Genomic DNA, 27377 nt, shown 5'->3' with positions numbered 1-27377 from the left:
TGAGGGAGAGACGAGCTGGGGCGAACTACCATCTAAAGAACTCCAACCACGCTGATGAGAAGATCCACCATCAGGCCCCAGACTCAATCGGCAGACTGAAAGTTTACTCCGCTACCAGACGGCGCAACATCACCGCAAGAAACCGCACCGTATACCGACTCCCGTCCCGGGGACATCAACAAGAAGACACCAACGACCGAAGTGGAAGACGGCATTCACTCCCGCTATTTCGGGAGCCTTTTCCATCAAGCACAAACCAACCAACAACAGCAACAACCCAACAACCGCACTCAAAATAGGCTGTGAGTATAATCTAAGGGCCTGCAACTGTCAGTCTAGTCTAGGTAGGAAAGTGGGTTGGTGGGATTGGACTTGGTAAAGTTAAAACAGTATAAAACATTTTCGTTATGTCCGTTCTCTCCCATATTTTATTTATAGTTATAGAGTGTGTGTGTTTATTACGTTTGTGGTAGAACCAAATAAAATTGGTTGTCACCTGTTTTTTCCAAGGACTACTTGTCTCCGAGTGTCTATTTAAAGTGCATCGTTCTCCATCCAAATTCTGGAGTTAGAACCAGATAGGGGCATTAGGGCGCTTCGAACCCGCCAAACAAGGGAACAGCAGGCTAGGGAAAAAGAGAGAGGACTATAGGAGCCCTTGGGCTCAGGAGTACCCCGCAGATTAGGTATAAACTGTGCGGGTCGTCACCGTATTCTAGTCCTCCTCTATAAGCTGCTGTTCTCTATCTCCTTAGAGGGTGTTTAGTGACGCCCGACCTGCAGGCTAACATAAGCTGCAAGGGTATAAAGGAGACAGAGGCCCAATACATTAACAGGCACTAAAGACCCCTGTAATTGGGCAGAGCGAAACCCCCTACACTTGGTTAGACCACACTTGGGAGTACTGCGTACAATTCTGGTCGCCATATTATAAAAAGGATGTAGAGGCACTGGAGAGGGTGCAAAAAAGATTTACAAGGATGATACCAGAAATACGAGGGTATACAGGAAACTTTGTTGTTCCGGAGGCTAACTGTCCGGAATGCTCGAGCCACCGGCAAAAATCAGGTGCCGTTTTCGTTAGGTTTTTTTTTCTCGTTGCTTTTTTCCTCGCTTCTTTCCTCAACAGTCAAGCTCTGCAAGGTCTGCTGAAGCTGTTGCTAAGCTAGAGACGCTACAGAGACGCTTGGACTGTTTAGAAGCTGTAGGGTTTGTTGACAGATACGGAAGCTTAGAAGCTTCCGTATCTTTCAACATTAGCGCTGGAGTGTCCGGCAGTTTTGAGGGAACGGCAACAGCTCGGCCCCGTCAGTGCCGGATAGCACAAAGTTTCCTGTTCCTATCAGGAAAGGATGAACAGGCTGGGTCTCTTTTCTCTTGAAAAGAGAAGGCTGAGGGGTGACCTAATAGAGATTTTTAAAGTTATGAACGGTTTTTATAGAGCAAATGTTTAGAGTTGTGGCGAAGAGCATAACTAGAGGCCATCAATATAAGATAGTCACCAAGAAATCCAACAGGGAATTCAGAAGAAACTTCTTTACCCAGAGAGTGGTGAAAATGTGGAACTCGCTACCACAGGGAGTGGTTGAAGCGAATAGTATAGATGCATTTAAGAGGAGGCTAGACGAGCATATGAGGGAGAAGGGAATAGAGGGTTATGCTGATAGATTTAGATGAGGAAAGACGGGAGGAGGCTCGAGTGGAGCATGGCCTGGTTGGGCCGTATATCCTATGTAATTTTAAAGTTTGCAGCATAGCTTGAATAGCAAAACAAAGAAAGCAAGACATTCTATTTTAAAAAGTCTGTAGCTCGCCACTAGTTTAGGCCTCGTGATTGGATGATCCCCTTTACTTATATTTAAAAATTTCTACACCACCTTGTGCTTCACTGTGTAACCATACTGCACTTCACTATGTGAAAAAAAATCATAAGCTATTCGCAAGATTCAGTTCTTGTGGAGTTACACAACCACCCACGAGGAAGTGGATCTTTCTTGTGTAGGTGGTGGTGGGGCAGGGGGCGGGGTGGGACGCATGGGGAGCTACGCTCTCTCTGTCAGGGGGTTTCTGGGGATGCCAGGAAATTAGCCACAGTGGTTTCTGAACCTGCAGACACAGGCATACGCTTTGCCCTGTCATGGAAATTTATTGCTTGCAATAAAAATGAAGACCATTATATCGAGCGACGGCTAAAGCTAAATACATGGAAGGAATGAGTCAGCAAAGCACGGTTTGTACTTCCCCTTTTCATCTCCAGAACATAAACCACAACTTTAAGAAATCTGATATTTTTTTTCCTCTCCCATGTAAATAGAGATTTAAAAAAATTATGTTGCATTTACCTGTGACTGTAACGAATGGCGATTGTCAGTCCAAGCTGCAAATGCAAAAAGGAATGTTTTAATAAAGAAATTGTACTTGTATATTGCTTTATCACATTCTCAGAATGTTCCAAACAACTTCACAGCCAATGAATTACTCTTAAGTGCAGTCACTTATACAGCCAGACACAGCAGCTAATTTGCAAACAGCAAATGAGGAACCAATTAATCTGTTTAATTAGTGATGTTAGTTAAGAGAGTAAAGTTGCAACGTTACCTCTGGTGTCCCCCAAGGATCTATCCTTGGCCCCCTCCTATTTCTCATCTACATGTTGCCCCTTGGCGACATCATCCGAAAACACAGCGTCAGTTTCCACATGTACACTGACGACACCCAGCTCTACCTCACTACCTCTTCTCTCGGGTCCTCCACGGTGTCTAAATTGTCAGACTGCTTGTCCGACATACAGTTCTGGATGAGCAGAAATTTTCTCCAATTAAATACTGGGACGACCGAAGCCATTGTTTTCGGTCCCCGCCACAAATTCCGTTCCCTAGCCACTGACTCCATCTCTCTCCATAACATCTGTCTGAGGCTGAACCAGATTGTTCCCAACCTTGGTTTCATATTTGACTGAAATGAGCTTCCGACCACATATCCGCGGCATAACTAAGACCGTCTATTTCCACCTCCGTAACATCGTCCGTCTCCACCCTTGCCTCAACTCATCCGCTGCTGAAACCCTCATCCGTGCCTTTGTTACCTCTAGACTTGACTATTCCAACACAATCCTGGCTGGCCTCCCACATTCTACCCTACTTAAACCTGAGGTGATCCAAAACTCTGCTGCCCGTGTCCTAACTCGCCCCAAGTCCCGTTCACCCATCACCCCTCACCCCTGTGCTCGCTGACCTACATTGGTTCCTGGTTAAGCAGCGCCTCGATTTCAAGATTCGCATGCTTGTTTTCAAATCCCTCCATGGCCTCGCCCTTCCTTATCTCTGTAATCTCTTTCAGCCCCACAACACCACCCCCCCCCCCCCCGGAGATATCTGCGCTCCTTTAATTCTGCCACCTTGAGCATCCCTGATTATAATTGTTCAACCATTGGTGGCCGTGCCTTCTGTTGCCTAGGCCCCAAGCTCTGTAATTCTCTCCGTAAACCTGTCCACCTCGCTACTTCTCTTTCCTCCTTTAAGACGCTCCTTAAAACCTACTTCATTGACCAAGCTTTTGGTCACCTGCCCTAATATTTCCTTATGTGGCTCGGTGTCAATTTTTTTGTCTTATAATATTCCTGTGAAGCGCCTTGGGACGTTTTACTATGTTAAAGGCGCTATATAAATACAAGTTGTTGTTGTTGGCCAGGCCATTGGAAGGACTCTTTGAATAATGCCGTGGGACACTTTACATCCACTTGACGGGGCCTCCGTTTAATGCTCATCCAAAAGAATGCACCTTCAACATGCAGTACTCCGTCAGTAGTGCACTGAAATGTCAGCCTAGATCATGTGCTCGAGTCGTGAAGTGTGGCTTGAACCCGCAACCTTCTGAGTCAGAGGCGAGAATGCGATCAACTGTGCCAATCTGACGCTAAACAGTATTTAATCCAATTGTCCAGTACATACAAATACTTCAAGCAATTCTGAAGATTACTTTAACCAAAAATTTACTATAAACTAGCTTGTAACCCAAACTTCTCTAGTTTCCCCCATCTACTGGGAGTGTTACAAACCAACACAGAAAAAAAACTCAACAACAGCTTGCATTTATACAGCGCCTTTAACGCAGTAAAACCGCCCGAATCACTTCACGGGAGCGATTATCAAACAAAATGTGGCACCGAGCCACATAAGGAGATATTAGGACAGATGACCAAAAGTTTGGTCAAAGAGGTAGGTTTTAAGGGGCGTCTTAAAGGGACGCCAACACGTTTCCCAAAAGGCACGTCTCCTTTCAACTCTTCGCAGAACAGTGTTAGCAGTGGATGTGGTGCGGAGTACCAGGGAATCAAATTTTAAATCCACAGCAGCCTGGCCTTTCCAGGTCCATTGCCAGATCCAAATTTAGCCTGATTCAGACCAATTTTGAATTTGGCGGGACTTGTTCCTTTTAATAAGTGTCCATTCACAGATGCATACTGTGTTCTACTACATAGGCATTTAACATCATGATATTCCTTCCATTACAGTGCCTGTGCTTGAGAGCTACAGTAACAGCAAGTACTCACTTATTCCAATTTTCTTATTTATGTTCAACTACTTTGGGTTCGTATTGACCCAGTTGTTTTGGGAAAGGCATCCTAGTCGATGGATGAAGCATTTGAACTTCGCTAATCCCGCGGGGGGTCGGGGGGTGGGGTGTTCGTTGCTGGGGTGGGGAAAAAGTATTCAATCTTTCAGATCTTAATAGGGATTTGGGAAATGAGAAAAGCATCCAAATCCTGGCAATAATTAACCACATTGCAAAACACTTGAATAGAATCATACAGCACAGAAGGAGGTTGTTTGGCCCATGGTGCCTGTGCTCGTTGAAAGAGCTGTCCAATTTAGTCCCACACCCCAGCTTTCTCCCCATAACTCTGCAAATTATTCCTCTTCAAGTGCATGTCCAATTGCCTTTTGAAAGTTCCTATGGAACCAGATTCCACCACCCTTTCTGGTAGTGCGTTCCAGATTTTATCAACCCTCTGTGTGAAATAATTTCTCCTCATTTCCACTCCCTCCACCACCGGCGTACCGTGGCTGCAGTGTGTGACCATCTACAAGATGCACTGCAGCAACTCGCCAAGGCTTCTTCGGCAGCACCTCCCAAACCCGCGACCTCTTCCACCTAGAAGGACAAGGGCAGCAGGTGCATGGGAACACCACCACCTCCAAGTTCCCCTCCAAGTCACACATCCTCCTGACTTAGAAATATATCGCCGTTCCCTCATCGTTGCTGGGTCAAAATCCTGGAACTCCCTCCCCAACAGCACTGTGGGAGTACCTTCACCACACGGACTGCAGCGGTTCAAGAAGGCAGCTCACCACCACCTTCTCAAGGGCAATAAGGGAAGGGCAATATAAATGCTGGCCTAGCCAGCGATGCCCACATCCCATAAAAACGAATTAAAAAAAGTTATTTTGCCAATTATTTTAAATCTATGACCTCTGATTACTGACCCACTTGCCAGGGAAAACAGTTTCCGTATAAATGTAAAATTTACCTCAAGGGTTCAGAGGCCCATGGAATAAAATGCCTCACCTTTGCAACTGAAACATACATAGAGAAGAGCTCCACTCTCTCAGATAGCCAAATGATGTGGCCCTTTCTATGATAAAACAGATGCACTGCTTAAAACAAGCAAATTGCTTTGATCAATTTGTCACACTGTACTAAATTAAAAATACAAATATACAGGAAAGGACAGACCGGCTGGTCCATCGAGCCTGTCCCTCATGCCATGGTGTAACTTTCACATACAAAGAATTACAACACAGAATTCAAGCCATTCGACTGAACCAGTCTGTGCTGATGTTCATCCCCCACACGAGCAGTAGTCTTAATCCCATGTGCCTGGCCTGTTCCCATATCTTGATCACCCTTTCTTTCAACCACCTATCTAACCTATTATTAAAGGTTGACAATCACTAGCTCCAATAGCACATTCCACAATGTAAAAATAAAAAAATTCTCTTGCTCTCTGTATTAAATTGCACACATTTATTATATTTATGTCCCCTCAACCACTGGAAACAAGTCTGTTTCTATCTAATCTGTCCCATCCCTTCATAATTTTAAATACCTCTATCAAATTACCCCATAATTTCTGTTCATTCCTATTCTCCACACAACCATGCAATTTCCTGAGAAAGGCAAAAAAAACCAGAAAACTTCGACCAATTTAGGGGAATCCAGGAAATTCCTCCCTGACATTTAAATATTAGTGGCAAAATGTCTTTGATGAGCACATCTGCTTTCTGATCAGGATGACTGAGCTTCATCCAGCTCCCATGACGCTTACAAAGTGCCAGGTGAGTTTAAAATAAATTAAATATATTTTAAAAACTGTTTAAAGACGGTGGCAACAAAGACAGATAGACTGTGGAAAGGAAGGAAAAAAAGGAAGGAAAAAACATGCATTTATAGAGCAGCTTTCATGACCTCAGGACATCCCAAAGTGCTTTACAGCCAACTGAAGTGTAGTCACTGTTGTAATGTAGGAAACGCGGCAGCCAATTGCACACAGCAAGCTCCCACAAAGAGCAATGTGATAATGACCAGATCATCTGGGATTTTTTTAAATTTTTTTAAATTGATGTTGGTTGAGGGATAAATATTGGCCAGGACACCAGCAGAGAACTCCCCTGCTCTACTTTGAAATAGTGCCGTGGGATCTTTTACGTCCCGCTGAGGGGGTAGACCGGGCCTCGGTTTAACGTCTCATCTGAAAGGCACCTCTTGAGTGGAGCACTCAAGTGGAGCAACCAAGGAAATCATTGTGGACACTTCAGGAAGTCTAAAGGTGGAAGACACACCCCCATCCACATCCAAGGGGCTGTGGTGGAAAGGGTGGGCAGCTTTAAGTTCCTCGGAGTCCACATCACAGAAGACCTCTCCTGGTCCCTCAATACCTCCTCTTTGGTGAAGAAGGCCCAGCAGCGCCTATATTTCCTAAGGAGGCTGAAGGGATGCAACCTGTCATCCCGGATCCTCTCTAACTTTTACCGCTGCACAATAGAGAGCATCCTGACGAACTGTATCAGTGTGGGATAGCAGCTGTACCTCCTATGACCGGAAAGTCCTGCAGCGGGTAGTCAAAACTGCCCCACGCATTACCGGCACCCGGCTACCAGCCATTGAGAACATCTACAAGAAACGCTGTCTACGGAGGTCATTGACCATCATCAAAGACCCTACCCACCCCAGCCACAGTTTGTTCGCCCCCCTGCCATCTGGGAGACGCTACAGATGCATTCGCACCCGCACGACCAGATTTAGGAACAGCTTCTTTCCCAGGGCTGTCATCCTACTGAACTCTGCTAATAAACTCTAAAGCCTGCACATCTGCCAATGCACTTTATTATGTTTATGTTACAAGCCAAATGTATGTTAAATGTCTTAATCAAAATGTACACTCTCGGGAGCCGCAAGCTTACATTTCGTTGTACTGCACTTGTGCACTAACAATGACAATAAAGTTGATTATTGATATTGATTATTGAGTACTGCACTACAGTGTCAGCCTAGATTTTGTGCTCAAGTCTCTGAAGTGGGACTTTTATGTAATTTTTAATTCACCTGAACTCACTTCTAGTTTTTGTATCAGTGTCCAGTGCACAGTATTTGTCTAAATGTCACTTCTTCAACTGACAACTCTTCCTTAAGCTTACAATAAAAATGGCTGAGACTTTCCACTCAATTATCATTCACCCAGGAACTGATTTGAAGTCAGCTAATAATAATAATTCAACTTTATTGTCATTGCACAAGTACATGAACAACAAAATGTGATCTTGCAAGCTCCCATGACTGGGAGAAGCAAAGCCGCTGCGTCGGTGCGCGCCGCCATTCCATTTCCACCATTCCTCCTGTCCGACAATCTTCAGCCCAACGCCCGGGCCTGCTCACCAGCCGCTCCTCCTTCCGTGACCTTCTCACCAACCGCCCCTCCTCGGGGCTCCTTCCGTGACCTTCTGCACCTGGTCTTCCCTGATGGTCACCCCTCCAGGTACTAACCAGGCCTGGCTCTGCTTAGCTTCCAAGCCTTGCCAGTGACCCTGCCCCTTGTCCCAGGAACAGATTTGTTATTTGACAACTAGGTGCAGCAGTTTTTTGTTAGGTTGCAGTTTTTGGTTTCCATATTTAAGAAAAGATATACTTGCTCTCGAGGCGGTTCAGAGAAGGTTCACTCGGTTGATTCCGGAGATGAGGGGGTTGACGTATGAGGAAAAGTTGAGTCGGTTGGGCCTCTACTCATTGGAGTTCAGAAGAATGAGAGGCGATCTTATCGAAACATATAAGATTGTGAGGGGGCTTGATCGGGTGGATGCGGTGAGGATGTTTCCACTGATGGGTGAGATTAGAACTAGGGGGGCATAACCTTAGAATAAGGGGCTGCCCTTTCAAAACTGAGATGAGGAGAAACTTCTTCACTCAGAGGGTAGTAAATCTATGGAATTTGCTACCCCAGAGAGCTGTGGAAGCTGCAACATTAAATAAATTTAAAACGGAGATAGACAGTTTCCTAGCTGATAAGGGAATTAGGGGTTACGGGGAGCGGGCAGGGAAGTGGACGTGAGTCTAGATTCAGATCAGCCATGATCCTATTGAATGGGGGAGCAGGCCCGAGGGGCCGTATGGCCTACTCCTGCTCCTATTTCTTATGTTCTTATGTTTTAAACTCAAATAAACAGCATTGGATCAGGTCGCACTCTTAAATGGCATGAGACAATTTGCATTTATATAGCATCTGTCACATGCCCAGGAAGATCCCAAAGCACTCCACAGCCAATGAATTATTTTTGAAGTGAGGTCACTATCGTTAGATGGTCAAACACGCAGCCAATTGGCTCTCAGCAAGGTCCTATAAACAGCATTCGCAATGAATGACCAGAGAATCTGTTCTGGTGATGTTAGTTGAGGATAAACATGGCCTGGCACCAGGTCCCTGCTATTCTTTAAATAGTGCCATGGGATATTTTACATCCATCCTGACAGGCAGATGGGACCTTGTTTTGACACATCCAATGTTAATGGAGCCAAGATACAGATTAGTCATGTAACGGTCTCACTGAATGGCGGAACAGGTTCGAGGGGCTGAATGTCTTAACTCCTGTTCTTATGTTCCTACATCATCTGAAAGATGGCACCTCACACAATGTGAAACACCTTTACTAACTACACAAGAGTGTCATTCTAGCATGAGCTCTAATGTCAGTCTCAAACCAGTGCGTCTGCCATCCCAATTCAATGGCCGTATTTTTCGACCCCTACAGGTGTGTACGCGCCCGTAGGGGCCGCGCAAGTTCCAGGGTGTAGGCGTGCGAAGCGTGTGCACTAAAACCCGGCACTTGCAATCTGTCAAGAATCCTCCGCATCCCCAGGAGAAGGGCCCCTGCGGGTGGAGAGTTGCGCTATTTGCCCAACTTCCGCCCGCTGAATGCCTGTCAAATTCTTATGCCTGGTAAAAGCAGGCGTGAGACCTGCTTTTACCAGCATAAGAATTTTAAAAAATAGGAAAATAAAATGTTATCACTCAATTATAAATTAAAACGACTCTTCAATAAAGGTAAGTTTATTTTTAGCCCAGTAAAAACATATAATTTGTTTTTTCAAAAAATTTAATTTGTTTAAAATATTTAATTAAATGGCATTTTAATTCGTTTTAAATATGTAATTTAAAAAAAAATTTACTTCAAGTGTTGGTGTATTTTTTTTTTAAGTGATCCCCATTCATACTTATTGGAGTTCTGTACGTACGGAACTCCCATAAGTATGAATGGGGATTCCCTTCTTTTATTGGTTGGGCCGGCCCACGTGATCCCAGGGGCGCCTACGAGCTGCCTGCGCCCCTGGAATACGGGGACCTCTGCCCGTGTGGACCGGGAGAGGCCCAGGATCGCAAGCTTCCGTATCTCCCGGGCCACCAGGTACATTCGTACAATTTTTGCAGGGCGGAAGCGTCCGCCCGCGGGAAGACTCCGATTGCCAATGTTGGCCCAATGTTTCTGGCCACGTGTGTGATAGCAACAACTGATTAATTTTCACCTTTACACTATTATACCATAAATTGGCCACATAGATGCAATCTTCTGAGGAGCCACTCATGGAAATACTTATCAACTCCACTGAAACATACGAGACAAAGCTGATGAACACATCAGCAACAGTGGCTTATTGAGAATGAAACCAATTTGTTTCACCATTGACAAGAATCCAAACACCAGGTCAGAATCAGTCAGTGGTTTATCAGTAGAGCAGCACTTACCACTAATTATTCAACTAACCCAAGCTTTCAATCAAAACAGTCATTTCACATCTGCTAGCTTCATAAATCCCTATTTCTAAAGGTTTCGTCAAAAACCTCAATATATAAGAGAGAGCAGTAGAAAGTCAGAAGAATTTCAAATAACTCCAGTTTGTGAAACATAGTATGCAGTGCCCGAAAGACAGTTCACTATCTGCCTTGATAGCACTAGGTCATGAAGATCTGTGGTTAACAATCAGTAAACAATCTGTAATCAATCTGTTATTACTGCTCTTTGAGTGAATCAGATATGCATTCTACCTGCAGTTCTCACCACGAACATTATCATCCTCCCCTCCAGCCATTCATGAGTTAGAAAAGGCCACTGTAAGAGCTACAAGTTCGATCATAGAGTTATACAGCACAGAAAGAGGCCCTTCGGCCCATCATGTCCGTGCCGGCCATCAAGCCCCGTCTATTCTAATCCCATTTTCCAGCACTTGGTCCGTAGCCTTGTATGCTATGGCGTTTCAAGTGTTAATCTAAATGCTTCTTGAATGTTGTGAGGGTTCCTGCCTCTACCACCCTTTCAGGCAGTGAGATCCAGATTCCAGCCACCCGCTGGGTGAAAAAGTATTTCCTCAAATCCCCTCACCTTGAAACTATGCCCCCTGGTCATTGACCCCAAATCATTTTCTAACACGTCACAATAGACGATTACACTTACCACTCTGTTCGCTGTATATTTAACAAAGTTAAGCCAAAGACTTAACAAGCAGTAAATCTGACTGAGTCAATAGATTCGGTGAGGGGGCTAGCACTGGTACAAGTATGATAGACTGAATGGCCTCCTGCCGTGCCAATGTTTCTACCATTCAATGGGTCTGAAATGTCTGGAACCCTAGAGGGCGCTACGTGGGGCAGGAGCAGAATTTAGGGTATTTCTTTTTTTTTTTTTTAAACACAATGAAAAATTCTATCACTTACGTCTGCCCTCTCCCCATAGTGTTGACATCAGAGGAGGAGGTGGGACTAGTAGGATCACACTACCCACCAGAAATCTCACCACTTCTGCCTGCTTTGCCTCAAATGCAAAGTACATCTGCATGATGCAGGCTTCCCTACATGCCACTTGCAAAAGTGGAGTTCAAAATGCAGAGCTATCAATTGCCATTATTAGAACGGTTTGTGCGCTTTGTTTTTTTTAAATAATAATTTGGATAGAATGATCGTCCTGACTAAGCTGCATGGTGCCACTGTGAAATTCTTGGCCCACTTTGAGGCAAACGCCCAGATAGTGGCACACATGCTGTGGGCACCTCCCCATTATGCAAATGACCCCATTCTCAGAATTTGCGATGGAGTCAGGGCCGGACAGATGGGCAACGGAGTGGACCGAGGAATTTTGGATCCTATGGGGTCGATTTTATCTCAGGTGCGGGGAATTGGCGGGTTCCCCAAATTTAGTGATTCCCACACGATTCCAAATGGGTCTATGAGATTGATGCAATTTTAACTCAATTGGCCAATTGATTTCCAGCGTGTGGGAAGCCTTGGCAATTGAGTATTTCCAGTCAGAAAGTCGCAGAATATGACGTCATCATTGTTGCTGCTTTTAAGGTCCACAGCAAGCCTTGCTTCCTCTGCAGGCTCCCAAACTGCACCATTAAGATGGCACAGGAGCCTGCAGGAGCAACGGCCAGCGGAAGGGCCAGATCTGCCCCCAAATTTGATGAGGCTTCACTGCAGGCATTACTGGATGGTGCTAGGGCCCACAGCGAGGTCCTGTTCCCTTCTTCAGGGAGGAAGAGGCCTCCCAGTCAGACCAAGGCTGTGTGGCTACAGGTGCCAGGTCAAGTCAACTCCTTGGGGCTCATACGAAGAACGTGGTTGCAGTGCAGGAAAAGATTCCATGACCTTCTTCGCACTGGAAAAGTAAGTAATGTATGATGTTTCCGTCACCCTCAATCTGATCCCCATTGCCTTTCCTCACCAGCACTCAGCTTTAGCAATCTCTTCCTGCACATCCCACTAGACACTCACATCCATGCACCGTTACCCATTCCCTCTCTAAGCTCACATTCACAAAACTATGCCACCATGCAGCCCTCACACTCCCTCTCACTCTGATGCTTTGAACACAACTGACAACACACAGGGAGGGCCCTTGGTATTGCAACCTCACTCCATCTTTGTCTCCTTCTAAATGTCTATGCTATGCAATCTCTGCACTCACTCCTTCATTCTCACTCAACCGCCACTTGTCTCCCTCATTGCAGGAAAAGAGAGCTCGCAACAGGAGAGCGCGAGCCAGGACAGGAGGAGGGCCGCCCTCATTAGCCCAGCTCACCCCCTGGGAGGAAGGCGTCCTGGAGATTGCCGGGGCTGACCGAGATGTGGGCGTTGGGGAAGGACAGGCAGGAGCATCCCCGCAAGCTGGTGACAGAATAGTTTTCCATCTCTCTCATTGGCATTGCATGAGTCACTGATAATGATTCTGAAGCTACATCATATGGACTTATGATCATCTGCAAAATGCAATGTGCATGTAACCTTGGCATCACATCTCTAACTTTTTCCTTGACTCCCCCACAGGACCATCGAGAGCCCCCGTGCCCACTGTGCAGGAGGAAGAGCCTGAGCTTCCAGACTCCTCAGAGGAATCTGCAACCTCTGAGGGCACAGCGTCAGCAGAAATAAGCGCACCCAGCACCAGCGCAGACACTCGCACGTCGGTGGGACCTTAGGGACATAGGGTAGAGTTGTCACCTGGTGTATCACAGCTCACAAGTGAACATCAGCAGATTGTGGAGACAGGGACAGCAGTGGAGAGTCCTCGTCGGAGGGCGCAGGACTCTGCCAGCTCGGTTCAGCTGCATGTCGACCCTCTGCCTCTGGGTCCATCCGTAAGATCAGAGGTGATGGAACTCCATGCATAGATGCAGGAGTCTCTGGCAGGTTTTGTCTCTAGGGTCGCTGCGAGTGTGGAGCGAATGGAGGAGTCCATAGCGAACATGAGCAGAGCCCTTGTGGAGTCATTGCCGCATCAACACGGAAAGGATGGCTACCTACGTGGAAATGATTGCTGCCTCCATGGTAAGGCTGGCTACGGTAGAGGAGAGGAGGGCTACGGCCATAGAGGAGGTTAGTTGCCAGGGTATGGAAAACATGGTGAGTGTTCAGAATAGAATGACATCTCTTGAGGAGCGATGGGCATCTATTGAACAGATAAACCAGACCTTCATGGAAGTCCTTCTGAGTAGGACTGCCATTGTAGATACGGGTCCCCATGGCACCCCCTGATGTGCAGCAAGCTGCTCTCAAGCCACTTGCAGGCACTGAAGGGGACCTGACCCATGAGAGGGAGGTTGGTGGCAGACCTCAAGGAAGTGGGGGCTCCTCTCCAAGCGCTCACACTTCCATGCCACTGCAGAGCCCTCGGTCAGAGCCCCGCCGGAGTACACACCCAACGGAGATAGAGGTCTCAACCCCTGCACAGCCGCAGGAGCAGCAGACTGCTGACGAGCCCTCACAGGCTCGCCACCCCAGAGGACGCCTGCCAAAGGTGTCAAGACAGGAGCAGCAGGAAAGTGAGCAAGGGGCCTCCACATCTGCTGAAGCCACAGGGGAAGCACGCTTAAGAAGAAAATAAAGCACAACTAGTCACAAGGGTAGTCACTTGGGTGAAATGCTTTATATTTTGTGAAAATGCCATCAGTTGTGTGTTTTTCATAAAAATTCTGATGGCAACTTCTGCAGTTGTGGCGTGTGTCATTTCGCAAATGGGGCTGGAGGTCCTCTAATGCCAAGAGGGGAAGGGAAAAAAAGGCCTCCCATGCTTCTGGTAGGTGCCTCAGTTGAGGAAGTGCTGAGTGAGGGTGGCGAGAGGGGTCTCACAGGAGGTCACACTGGAGAAGTGTGCGAGGCTCCAACCTTCCACAGGTATGGTTAGGCCTGGTAAAAGATGCCCCAGACCTGAGACAACAAAGTCCTGCCACCTGCAAATGATGACTGATCAAATATCCTCTTTAATGTTCGACCTGCAGCTGATAGTCAGCAAGCCAATAGTGTTCCTGCCAGGTTTCACAGGCATGATCCCCACCAGGCGCGTTTTACGTGGGAAAAGGGTTAAACAGGCAAGCGACTGTTGAAATGGGATTATAAAGGCCAATCAGTGCTGATTAAGGGCCCTAAAGATGTCCCTCAGTGTCCCTAGTGATCAATATAAACATCGCCACTGAAGGGACAGGCAGAGATTTTTCTGGCTATGTACTCAGGCCCCTCTCCTTGGAGACCGGAACTATCACCACCCCGTTCACATACATTGTCTGACAATTGGGGAAGGATCGGCATTCAGAAAGAAAGCCACAAACTGCGCACGAGCATTTGGTGGCTTGTTGCGCCGATGCTGCAGAGTCCATCCCACAATATCAACAGGGCAAATTCCACAGCACCGGCAGCCTAGGGCCATTACAGAATTGCTTCTTCTTAAATATAAAAGAGAGAGAGTACGAAATATTTACAGCAGAAAACAATGTGATCAAATATTTAATACAATGTACCATCAATAGAGATGTGAATGCCTTTTTTGCATAGATGTCATCGCTATGAAGGTGAACTGAAGTCAGTCCCAGCAAAGCATCCCATTTATGTTTTATACTTGAAATATAATCCTCCATCAAGCATGTAGTGACTGCCTTCTCCCCTCCCACCATAACTAAGTTCAAGGTTTCATCCTTCTTGGGTTTTAGAATCGAAATAATGTTAATTACAGGAGGACATTAATAAACTTGCACACTTGGTAATTCGTTAGAAAAAGGTGTAGTGCCAGAGCACTGGTGGATAGCTAACGTCATACCGATATTTAAGATGATGAATAGAACATGTCCAGGGAATTATAGACCAGTCAGCTTAACATCAGTGGTAGGAAAAATAATGGAATCTCTAAAGGAGAAAATAGAAGAACATCTAGAAACCAAAACTTAAATAATGAATAGTCAGCGTGGATTTCAAAAAGGGAAAGTCTTGCTTGACCAACCTCATTGAATTTTTTGAAGAGGTAACAGAGGGAGTAGACAATGGTAATGCAGTAAATGTAATTTATCTGTAATTTCAAAAAGCCTTCGATAAGGTACCCCATAATAGACTGATGAACAAGGTCAGAGAATGCGGAGGCAGGGGACAAGTAGCAGAATGGATAGCTAGCTGGCTTCAGGACAGAAAGCAGAGAGTGGGAGTAAAGGGTAGCTATTCACAGTGGCAGAAGGTGGGTAGTGGTGTTCCACAAGGATCAGTGCTGGGACCACTGCTGTTCACAATTTACATTAACGATTTAGACTTTGGAATCAAAGACGCAATTTCTAAATTTGCGGATGACACCAAATTGGGGGGGGATAGTCAATACTGAGGAGGACTGCAACAAATTACAGGAGGACATTAATAAACTTGCAGAATGGGCATATAATTGGCAAATGAAGTTCAACACAGATAAATGTGAGGTATTACATTTTGGTAGGAAGAATAGGGAGGTCACTTATTACTCGAAGGGTGCGAGTCTCGGTGGGGTAGAGGAACAAAGGGATCTCGGAGTACAAATACACAAATCACTAAAAGTTGTGACACAGGTTAGCAAGGCCATAAAAAAGCAAACCAAGCACTCGGGTTTATTTCTAGAGGTATAGAATTGAAAAGTAGGAAAGTTATGTTAAACCTGTATCGAACCTTGGTTAGACCACACTTGGAGTACTGCGTACAGTTTTGGTCGCCATATTATAAAAAGGATATAGAGGCACTGGAGAGGGTGCAGAGAAGATTTACAAGGATGATACCAGACATGCGAGGGTATACATATCAGGAAAGGGTGAACAGGCTGGGTTTCTTTTCTCTTTAAAAAAGGCTGAGGGGTGACCTAATAGAAGTCTTTAAAATTACGAAAGGTTTTGATTTGACAGAGTGGATACAGAGAGAAGGTTTCCACTTGTGGGGAAGAGCATAATATTAAGGGAATCAAGGGATATGGGGATAGTTCAGGAAAGTGGAGATGAGGTAGAAGATCAGCCATGATCTTATTGAATGGCGGAGCAGGCTCGAAGGGCCAAATGGCCTACTCCTCCTCCTAGTTCTTATGTTCTTATATCCAGAGGCCATCAATATAAGATAGTCACCAAGAAATCCAATAGGGAATCCAGAAGAAACTTCTTTACCCAGAGAGTGGCGAGAATGTGGAACTCGCTACCACAGGGAATGGTTGAAGCGAATAGTATCGATGCATTTAAGGGGAGGCTGGACAAGCATATAAGGGAGAAGGGAATAGAGGGTTATGCCGATAGATTTAGATGAGGAAAGACGGGAGGAGGCTCGAGTGGAGCATGGACTGGGTGGGCCGAATGGTCTGTTTCTGTGCCGTATATCCTATGTAATCATTCAGTGAGAAGCAGAATCATACAGACCAGGAACATTTCAGGTTACATAGAGGTCCTTAACAAAGAGGAAATGCTGGGAATACATAAGCCGGTCAGCCAACATCTGTAAAGAGTAAAGACAGGTTATGACATTTCAGCTGTGTCCAGCCCCTTCCCTGTCCGACGAAGGGAACACACCCAGAAAGTCAGAACATGTCTTTTCTCTTGGCTGACTGACTTGCTGTACATTTCAAGCATTTTCTCTCTTTATTCCAGATTTGTAGCATTTTATTGTATCCATCCATGTTTGCACGGATTCACCTGCACCTGATTGCTATCCTGCTGGAAGTGTGAATGTTGAATGAGGACACAATTAAATTAGCTGCAATGTCACACAGTTGAATAGCCAGCTAACGCTCATTGGCAAGACTCTCACATGGACAACGGCATCAAACAGCACCCAGCATCTGTGTAACCAAACTGCACTAAGGAAAAAAGCAAGGCTTGCATTTATACAGCACCTTTCGTGAGCTCAGAACATACCCCAAGTGTTTTACAGTCGATGAAGCACTTTTGAAGTGCAGTCACCATTGTGATGTAGGAAATATGGCAGCCAATTTACGCACGGCAAGCTCCCACAAACTGCAATATGATAATGACCAGATAATCTGTTTAAACTGACATTGGTTGAGGAATAAATATTGGCCAGGGCACCGGGCAAAGTTGACCTGCTCTTCTTCGAAAAGTGCCACGGGATCTTTTGCGTCCATCTCAAGTGAACAGACGGGGCCTCGGTTTAACATTTCACCCGAAAGATAGCACATCTGACAGTGCAGCACTCCCTCAGTACTGTGCAGAAGTGTCAGCCTAGATTATGTGCTCAAGTCTCTGGAGTGGGACTTGAGCCCACAACCTTCTGCCTTAGGAAAGAGCGTGACCACTGAGCCACGGCCGACACGCATCACCGTCAGAATCACATCCCTCCCCTTGGAGGAGAGGGCAGAAAACTGGCAGAGAAAAAAATGACAAGATTAAAAAAATTAATGTGCAGGCAAATAATAAAAAACCACAATGAACATTGTGGGCAGACCAATGCACGAAATAGGAAATGGTTAGTAAATTAGACTGTGTTGTCTGTATAACATCGTCAATCTGTGCGTGTGTGTGCGCTCACTTTTCACATGCACTGGTGGGTCTCCTATGATGTTGCTCACAGAAGTCGGATGATACAGTGCTGTATAACATGGGCTCACTAAACCCCAACAACAACTGTCCTGCCTGCTCCTAGCAGAGCAAGAGATTCCTCCTCTGAAACAGTTCTTCCTTCCTACCCCACCCCTTCCACCGGCTCTACTGCACCCCCAGGGAAACTGGATCTCTGGCTTCCTCCACACCCCAACAGGGTGCGTAGTTTTCCTCTATCCCTCTCCATTACACCCTCAGTAATGTCTTTCTCGCTCTGCCACAGCCACATCACTGCTGAAATAAGGTGTGAAGTTCTTCCCTCAGTGACCTATGCTCCGAATGCACACAGGGGGCTGAATTCCGCTGGGGACACATTTGCTCCACCACATTTCCAGAGCACTAATAAGACCTTCCTGGGTTTTTCCAAGGTCCCCTCATTAACATCTGGCTGCTGCGCGCCCAGCCCAACTGACAGTGAAGAGCAGGATTTCTTTGGGTAGGAGCATAAATGTGCAGAAGCGGCTTTAAGCTACGTCTGCATTTCCTGTTGGCTACGTGTGCTGCTTCTTCTGCTGGGTACTGTGCGGAGACGAGCTAGGAGTCTGCCCATTTCCCTGGGGAAGCTCACTTCTCCCAGAGAGGCCATGCAAGTGATGCTGAGGCCTATATATGTGACTCCAGACCCACAGCAATGTGCTCGACTCCGAGCTGCCTACTGAAATGGCCTAGCAAGCCACTCGGTTGTATCCAAGAAGGCGGCTCACCACCACCTTCGAGGGCAATTAGAGATGGGCAATAAATGCTGGCCTTGCCATCGACACCCACATTCCGTCAATGAATAAAAAAGACAAATAGAAGCAGTACACATATTTGGGGCGGGGACCAATGGCTATGCAGTGGCTCCTGGAAGTTCCTTTGCTAAGAAGACAAAGTAGCAGACAAATGCTTAGGCACATGCTTAGGGTGGTGGGGGGGGGGGGCGCGTGCTTTGGCTCTGTGGTGACAAATGGGGGGGGGGTTTTGCTGTCGAGAGCCAAGGTGACGCTTGATCTTGCAGCACAGACACATTTAATAGAAATTTAGCCTGTTTTTTTGGCCGGGGCTGGTAAGGGAGGATATACTTGGGGAGTCCTGCGCATGGGAATTCAATCAGCAGTTTCCAAACGGCAACAGACAGTGATTAATTGGCTGTGGAGCGCTTTGGGACATCCTGAAGACTTGAAAGGCACCGCAATATAAATGCAAGTTTGTTCATGCTTTTTCTTTCTTTGCATTATTACATTTCTTCTGTTATTTGGGCAGGAGATCAAAATCCTGACTTTATTTGTGGGGAAAGTCAATTCAGAGCCCCGCAGACATCGTGGCGCTGATGTTTTATGCTCCTTCAGTGTTTTTTGGTGCATTGGGATGACTGCCTTTGTTTCTGGATACTGAAGAGTGTGATACAGAAATTTGCATTAGACAGCATGTGACATCGGAAGTGTGGCGGGACAGGAAGCGGATATTTCTTGAACTATCCATCTATATTGGGATATGAGGATAGGACAGGAAAGTGGAGTTGAGGTAGAAGATCAGCCATGTTCTTATTGAATGGCGGAGCAGGCTCGAGGGGCTGTATTGTATGGCCTGCTCCTGCTCCTGTTTCTTATAAGAAAATTACTTTTCTCCATAAGATATTCACTGCTGAAACAGAGTGTAATCTGTCCTCAGGAAAGTATACAAAAAGCACCCAGTCCATATGCAAATACTCTGCTACCCTCTTGTGGATGGCTATAAAACAGCCTAAAGTTTAATAAAAGTTAAAAAAAACTTCCTGTAATGTTAATTAAACTAATCTTGTACAGGGCGAGGAGATAATTGTCCGTTAGGCACCAACATCGTCTCTCTGGCCGCCCGCACACACTCTCCCTCTCTCATGGCTTCAGAGAACCACTCAATTTGAACAAACCAGGCCGAAAAAAAAACTTTTCAAAAAATGACCAGAACCTATGCAATTTAAATACGCATTTCAAACTGAAAAAGAGCTGCCAAGCAAACCTAACCCACAAGATGCTTGTATCAGAATTCAATGGATTTGCCACCTCCCTTGAGCACTGACCAGGCACAGGGGTAGCTTTTGACTTTGTGCGATGGTGCAAAACAGGTGATAGCGAATCGGCAGCCTGCTTTACATGTCTCCCCATTATTTCCATTGACTTCAATAGAAATAAAAATAAGGAGCTGTAAGACAGGCTGACGATTCGCTATCAATCGGTTTACACTACTGCACAAAGTCAAAACCTACCCTGTAACATCTATGTTCTGGGGCAATTGTATCAAAGCAAACTAGGCCATTTCTGTGAGTGAACCTAGTTTTTAATGGTTTGTATCATGACAAAGAAACCAATACCTGCTTCATTTTTGTCACATCACTCAACCGCTTTTAGATTTGGATAGGGGGGGGGGGGTGGGGAGCAGTTCAATGTAGTGCTCATAAGGAACAAGGCTGTCTTGATTCCTAACATATAGCACATCAACGCTTCCATTTTACAAACCACTGCAAAGTTGGATGACCATGTCGTAGCCTTGCATGACGATGCTCCATTTCAACAGGCATGCACAAACATTATGGGAACGTATTATGTACATCTCTGCAACCCCTATCCAATTGGTTAGTGTGGGGTGGGCCCAGTGTGCAATGGCATTCACCTTTGCCTAGTTGGGTCTCCGTTTCCCCCACGCGGTGATTTAAATGCAATATCCCGGACTTGCTAATGGTACATTTCTTGCCTCAACAGTGAACCCTGCTTCGCTCAACTGAGTTAGTAGGTTAGTGATGTGCACTTATCTCATGTCCTGGATACGCTCCCTCCCTCTCCACAACAGTCTCCAAACCTGGACACTGGTTCATGGACACTCCAAGCTGACTACACTCTTCTGTCCACAGAACAATTTCATCCCACAGCAGGACCTCAGACTTCAAATTACGACTTTCATATCGTCTCCTCCCTGCACCTTTGTTTACGAGCAGAACATTTCTCTCCTAATCTCTGCCATGCCTACGTAACCCACAATCCTTCTCTGCCCAGTCGCGTGCACATTTGGCTGCAACTCCAGCCCTAACTCCATTACTTAACCCTGCTTTTTCTCTTGACCCCTTCTCTCCTATCTCTTCCCCTTCCAGTCACACAGTTATGCCACCTTTCATTAACTTCTTCACCCCCTATCCCTACCCCAAACCATCACTACTCTGCCTTCTCACTCTCCTGCCACCTTCCCAGGCTTGAATAAGCCTACAGATACCCTCCCTATGTAACTCTCTCTACATTCTCCGGAAGGCCGACTGAGACACCTGTCACTACGTCCTTACAAGCTGCAATTCTAATTGCCTTCTCTAGTCATCCTTCCCACCCAGCAAACCTGCTTGGGGGGGGGGGGGGGGGGGGGGGGGTGGGGGGGGAGATGGCGGGGTAACCGTGCCAACTTCCTTCCAGCCCTGCTCATCCCACCAACCAATGCCCCTTAGACTCTTCCAATGGATTAACAATCAATGCTCCTCTCCGCATTCCATTCACTCACCAACAAGGCCCTCGCTATTAAGCGACCTTATGGACGATTGCATTTAAATCCTGAAACTTGGCTCATGGATGGTAACATCTTGTCCCTTACTGAAAGCTCCCTGCGCAGCTAGACTTTCCATCACCTGCCCTGTTCAAACATCCACGGTGTGGCCATTATCACTAAATTACACCTTGGTCTCTCCCCCTACTCCTCCAGTCACTTCTCCTCCTTTGAGCACCTCGTCTTACTCCATCTCTCTTGCTTCCCCTTTAAAATCCTCATTGTCTACTGTCTTCCCAGAAGCTCCACCCCCGGTTTCTCGCAAAGAGATCTTCCATCCTTTCCTCCCTCATCCTCGGCACTGAAAGACTCCTTATCATTGGTGATGTTAATCTCCATCTCGGGTGCTCTTGTCGTCTCTCCTCTGAATTCAATGTCTTCCTGTCTCCTTATAAACTCACCCACCCATTTTACATAGAACGCACAGCACAGAAACAGGCCATTCGGCCCAACTGGTCTATGCCGGTGTTTATGCTCCACACGAGCCTCCTCCCACACTACTTCATCTCACCCATCAACATATCTTTCTATTCCTTTCTCCTTTATGTGTTTATCTAACTTCCTCTTAAATGCATCTGTGTTACTCACCTCAACTACTCCTCATGGTAGTGAGTTCCACATTCTAACCACTCTCTGACTAAAGAAGTTTCTCCCGAATTCCCTTTCATAACTATCTTTTATTTAAGGTCTGTTCTGACGATGCCACCTTCCACACCAGTGCTTCTGACATGTCTTCCTTTTTCCTCAACCGAGGATTCCCCTCTACTGTGGTTGACACGGCCCTTGACCGTGTCCGTTCTATTTCCCGCACTTCTGCTCTCACCCCTTCCCCTCCCTCCCAGAACCACGATAGGGTTCCCCTTGTCCTCACCTTTCACCCCATCAGCCTCCACATTCAACGGATCATCCTCCGCCATTTCTGCCACCTCCATCGTGATCCCACCACCAAATACATCTTCCCCATACCTCCCCTTTCAGTATTCCGAAGGGACCACTCCCTCCGTGACACCCTGGTCCATTCCTCAATTACCCCCAACAGCCCTTTCCCTTCCCACGCAAGCGCAGGAGATGCAACACCTGCCCTTTTACCTCCCCCCTTCCCACTGTCCAGGGCCCCAAACACCCCTTCCAGGTGAAACAGCGATTTACTTGTACTTCTTGCAATTTAATATACTGTATTCACTGTTCACGATGCGGTCTCCTCTACATTGGGGAGACCAAATGCAGATTGGGTGAACACTTGGCGGAACACCTCCGTTCAGTCCGTAAGGGTGACCCTGAGCTTCCGGTCGCCTGTCGCTTTAATTCTCCGCTTCACTCCCACTCTGATCTCTCTGTCCTCGGCCTATTACATTGTTCCAACGAAGCTCAACGTAAGCTCAAGGAACAGCACCTCATCTTTCGATTAGGCACTTTACAGCCTTCCGGACTCAACATTGAGTTCAACAATTTCAGATAATAATCCCTGCCCCCATTTTTCATGCTGTATGATTTTTGCCATTCCCATTTGCAATGTTTTATCTTTCCTGCCTCTTAAAAGTACAGTATGTTCTTTCAATTCCTTCCTCCCCTCCTAAACCCCCACCCCTGTCTCTGCACCTGCTTAATATCTGTTACATCTCCAGCTTTTTCCAGTTCTGATGAAGGGTCCCAGACCTGAAACGTTAACTGTTTCTCTCTCCACGGATGCTGCCTGGCCTGCTGAGTATTTCCAGCATTTTCTGTTGTTATTTCAGATTTCCAGCATCCGCAGTATTTTGCTATTGTTTTATTTAATGTCCCTAGTTTTGGTCTTCCCACAAGTGGAAACATCTTCTCTACGCCTACCCTATCAAACTCCTTAATAATCTTAAAGACCTGTATAAGGTCATTCCTCAGTCTTCTCTGCTAGAGAAAAGAGCCTCAGCCTGTTCAATCTTTCCTGATAGGCAGAACCTCTCAGTTCTGGCATCATCCTTGTAAATAAACTAGTTTTACACTAAAGATACTCTTCCTTGGACTTCAATTCTCTGTTAAATATTTAAGTTTGACAGTCATGTTAGCTGTGGCTCAGTGGGTAGCACCCTCGCCTCCGAGTCAGAAGGTTGTGGGTTCAAGTCCCACTCCAGGGACTTGAGCACATAAATCTAGGCTGACACTCCAGTGCAGTGCTGAGGGAGCGCTACACTGTCTTTCGGATGAGACGTTAAAACTGAGGCCCCGTCTGCCCTCTCAGCTGGACGTAAAAGATCCCATGGCACTATTTCGAAGAAGAGCAGGGGAGTTATCCCCAGAGTCGTGGCCAATATTTATCCCTCGACCAACATAACAAAAACAGATTATCTGGTGTCATTATCACATTGGTTTGTGGGGTCTTGCTGTGCGCAAATTGGCTGCCGTGCTTCCCACATTACACTTCAAAAAGTACTTCATTGGCTGTAACCAAGGTTCGATACAGGTTTAGCATAACTTCCCTACTTTTCAATTCTATTCCTCTAGAAATAAACCCCAGTGCTTGGTTTGCTTTTTTATGGCCTTGCAAACCTGTGTCACAACTTTTAGTAATTTGTGTATTTGTACTCAGAGATCCCTTTGTTCCTCTATCCCACCTAGACTCGCACCCTCCAAGTGACAAACAACCTCCCTATTCTTCCTACCAAAATGTAATGGCTCACATTTATCTGTGTTGAACTTCATTGGTCAATTATATGCCCATTCTGCAAGTTTATTAATGTCCTCCTGTAATTTGTTGCAGTCCTCCTCAGTATTGACTAATCCCCCACCTCACCCCCATCCCAATTTGGTATCATCCGCAAATTTAGAAATTGTGTTTTTGATTCCCACGTCTAAATCGTTAATGTAAATTGTGAACAGCAGTGGTCCCAGCACTAATCCTTGTGGAACACCACTACCCACCTTCTGCCACTGTGAATAGCTACCCTTTACTCCTACTCTCTGCTTTCTGTCTTGAAGCCAGCCAGCTATCCATTCTGCTACTTGTCTCCTGACTCTGCATTCTCTGACCTTGTTCATCAGTCTATTATGGGGTACCTTATCGAAGGCCTTTTGAAAATCAAGATAAATTACATCTACTGCATTACCATTGTCTACTCTCTCTGTTACCTCTTCAAAAAATTCAATAAGGTTGGTCAAGCAAGACTTTGCCTTTTGAAATCCATGCTGACTATTCATTACATTGGGCCGGATTTTGTGACCTCTACGGGTGCATACGCGCCCATAGGGGCCGCGTAAGTGCCGGTTTCAGGCATGCGAAGCGCATGCGCTGAAAACCGGCATTTGCGATCGGTCAAGAATTCTCATGACAGACCATCCGCAACCACAAGAAAAGTGCCTCTGCGAGTGGAGAGTTGCGTTTTTTGCACAACTTCCGCCCACTGAATGACTGTCGAATTCCTACGCCTGGTAAAAGCAGGCGTAAGGCCTGCTTTTAGCAGCTTAAGAGTTTTAAAAAATAGAAAAATGAAATTTGATAACTCATTTATAAATTAAAAACTCTTCAAAAAGGTAAGTTTATTTTTAGCCCTGTAAAAACATTTACTTTTTTTTCAAAGAATTTAATTTGTTTAAAATATCAGTAAATGTCATTTTAATTAATTTTAGATATGTAATTTTTTTAAAGTTTATTTTATATTTTAGTATGTTTTTAAATGTGATTCCCATTCATACTTTTGACAGTTGTGTGTGTACGGACTTGTCAAAAGCATGAACCTTTTCATTGGTTGGGCCAGCCCACGTGATCCCAGGGGCGCTTGCGAACCGCCTGCGCCCCTGGGATACCTGAGCCTCTGCACATTTCAAAGAGGAGAGGACCAGGATCGCAAGCCTCGGGACCTACGGAGCCAGCAGTTAAATTCATAGATTTTTTCCGATCGAAGGCATCCGGCCGCAGGAAGCCTCCGATCAGAAATTCAGGGCCTATGCTTTTGGTTTCTAGATGTTCTCCTATTTTCTCCTTTAGTAGGGATTCCATTATTTTTCCTACCACCGATGTTAAGCTCACTGGTCTATAATTCCCTGGACATGTTCTATCCCCCTTCTTAAAAATAGGTATTATGTTAGCTATCCGCCGGTCCTCTGGCACTACACCTTTTTCTAACGAATTATTAAATATGTGTAGTAATGTCTCTGCTATCTCTTCACTAGATTCTTTTATAATGCGTGGATGCAATCCATCTGGACCAGGGTTTTTATCCTCTTTCAGTTTGATTAGATTATTTAATATATCCCCTCTTTTTATTTTAAATGCACTAACCTCATTACTAATCTCATCATCCAATGTCGTGTCCACCTGTTCCATCTCCCTGGTAAATACGGAAGCAAAATAATTATTTAATATTTCTGCCATCTCTCTATTGTTACCTGTGGTATTATCCGGTCTATCCCTTAATGGCCCTATTCCCATCTCAATGTTGTTTTTTTTATTGATGTGCCTGTAAAATATTTTACTACAGGTAGACTATCCTTTATCCGAAAACCTCGGGACCAGCCGTGTTTCGGTTTTCGGAAAATTTCGGATTTCAGAAGGTATTTTATAAGACTGGGAAATTTGTCGGGGGTGGGGGTCGGCGTCGGCGGGGGAGAAAAGAATATCGGACAGGCCGCTGCAGCTATCGGACGGGCCGCTGTATTGTTGGGTTCACTCTCCCGGTACCTCCTTCACACTGCCCGGCTCGGCCTGCAATCTCCTACCCAGGAGGGAACTCTGTGACCCTCTGCCCTGCTCAGCGTAAGTCGTGCGCCACTCTGGTCATGTCGTACGCACGACTTACGCTGAACGAAAAAACTTTTGGTTTTTAGAGGTTTTCGGAAGTTCGGATAAAGGATAGTCTACCTGTATTTTGTTTTATGTTCCTTGATAATTTAATTTCATAGTTCCTCTTTGCCTTCCTAATTGTTTTTTTGACTTCTCTCCTAATCTCTTCATATTCTCCCTTATCATGCACTCCCCTGCTGTCTATGTACTTAATGTATGCCTCTTTCCTTACCCTCAATTGTTCCCTTATGGCTTTATTCATCCATGGAGTCTCATTAGTGTTTAGTTTGTTCTTTCCTTTTAGCAGAATATATTGTTCCTGCACTCTGTTGAACACCGTTTTAAATGTTTCCCATTGCTATTCTACATCGTTTGCCAATATCGCTGCCCATTTTATTTTCCCAAGTTCTATTCTAAGCCCGTCAAAATCAGTTTTTCTCCAATCTATTACCCTGGTTTTCATCACTTATGTCCTTCTCAATTATCATCTTAAAGCGTATTATATTATGGTCACTATTGTCCAAATGTTCCCCTACTTTTACTTCTCTTATTTGCTCTGGTTCATTCCCCATCACTAGATCCAATAGCGAATCCTCCCTTGTTGGGCTTTTTACATATTGCATTAGAAAGGAGTCCTGTACACATTGTAGGAACTGAATTGCCTTATCCACTTTACCTACCTCTTCTGTCCAATTAATAATGGGGTAGTTGAAATCCCCCATGATTATTATTTGATGTTTTTTACTCATTTCCTTAAATTGTCTGCATATTTCTTCCTCCACCTCCCTTTCATTATTAGGTGGTCTGTAGACTACACCCATTAGTGTGATTGATCCTTTATTATCACAGAAATCACAGAAACCCCACAGTGCAGATAGAGGCCATTTCGGCCCATCGAGCCTGCACCGACACATATCCCACCTGATCCCCGTAACCCCTACACCAACACATATCCCACCCTATCCCCGTAACCCCACGTATTTAATCCCCCTAACACTAAGGGTCAATTTATCATAGCCAATCAACCTAACCCGCACATCTTTGGACTGTGGGAGGAAACCGGAGCACCCGGAGGAAACCCACGCAAACACGGGGAGAATGTGCAAACTCCACACAGACAGTCGCCCGAGGCCGGATTCGAACCCGGGTCCCTGGCGCTGTGAGG

At 45.7% G+C, this 27377-nt stretch overlaps 1 protein-coding gene across 1 annotated transcript in view; it reads right to left on the bottom strand.

Moving 5' to 3' along the window:
• acoxl (acyl-CoA oxidase-like) overlaps positions 1–27377 on the bottom strand; it is a 348406-nt gene that overhangs the window by 259819 nt on the left and 61210 nt on the right. The window contains exon 10 of the mRNA XM_085997863.1: positions 2343–2377. Coding sequence (XP_085853989.1) covers positions 2343–2377 — 35 coding nt within the window. The remainder of the gene's footprint in view (positions 1–2342; positions 2378–27377) is intronic.

The sequence above is a fragment of the Somniosus microcephalus genome, chromosome 9 (assembly GCF_052327205.1).
Source record: "Somniosus microcephalus isolate GS21.2 chromosome 9, FLI_Smic_1.0, whole genome shotgun sequence".
Classification (NCBI taxonomy): Eukaryota; Metazoa; Chordata; class Chondrichthyes; order Squaliformes; family Somniosidae; genus Somniosus; species Somniosus microcephalus.
This window is presented reverse-complemented; position numbering and strand designations above follow the sequence as displayed.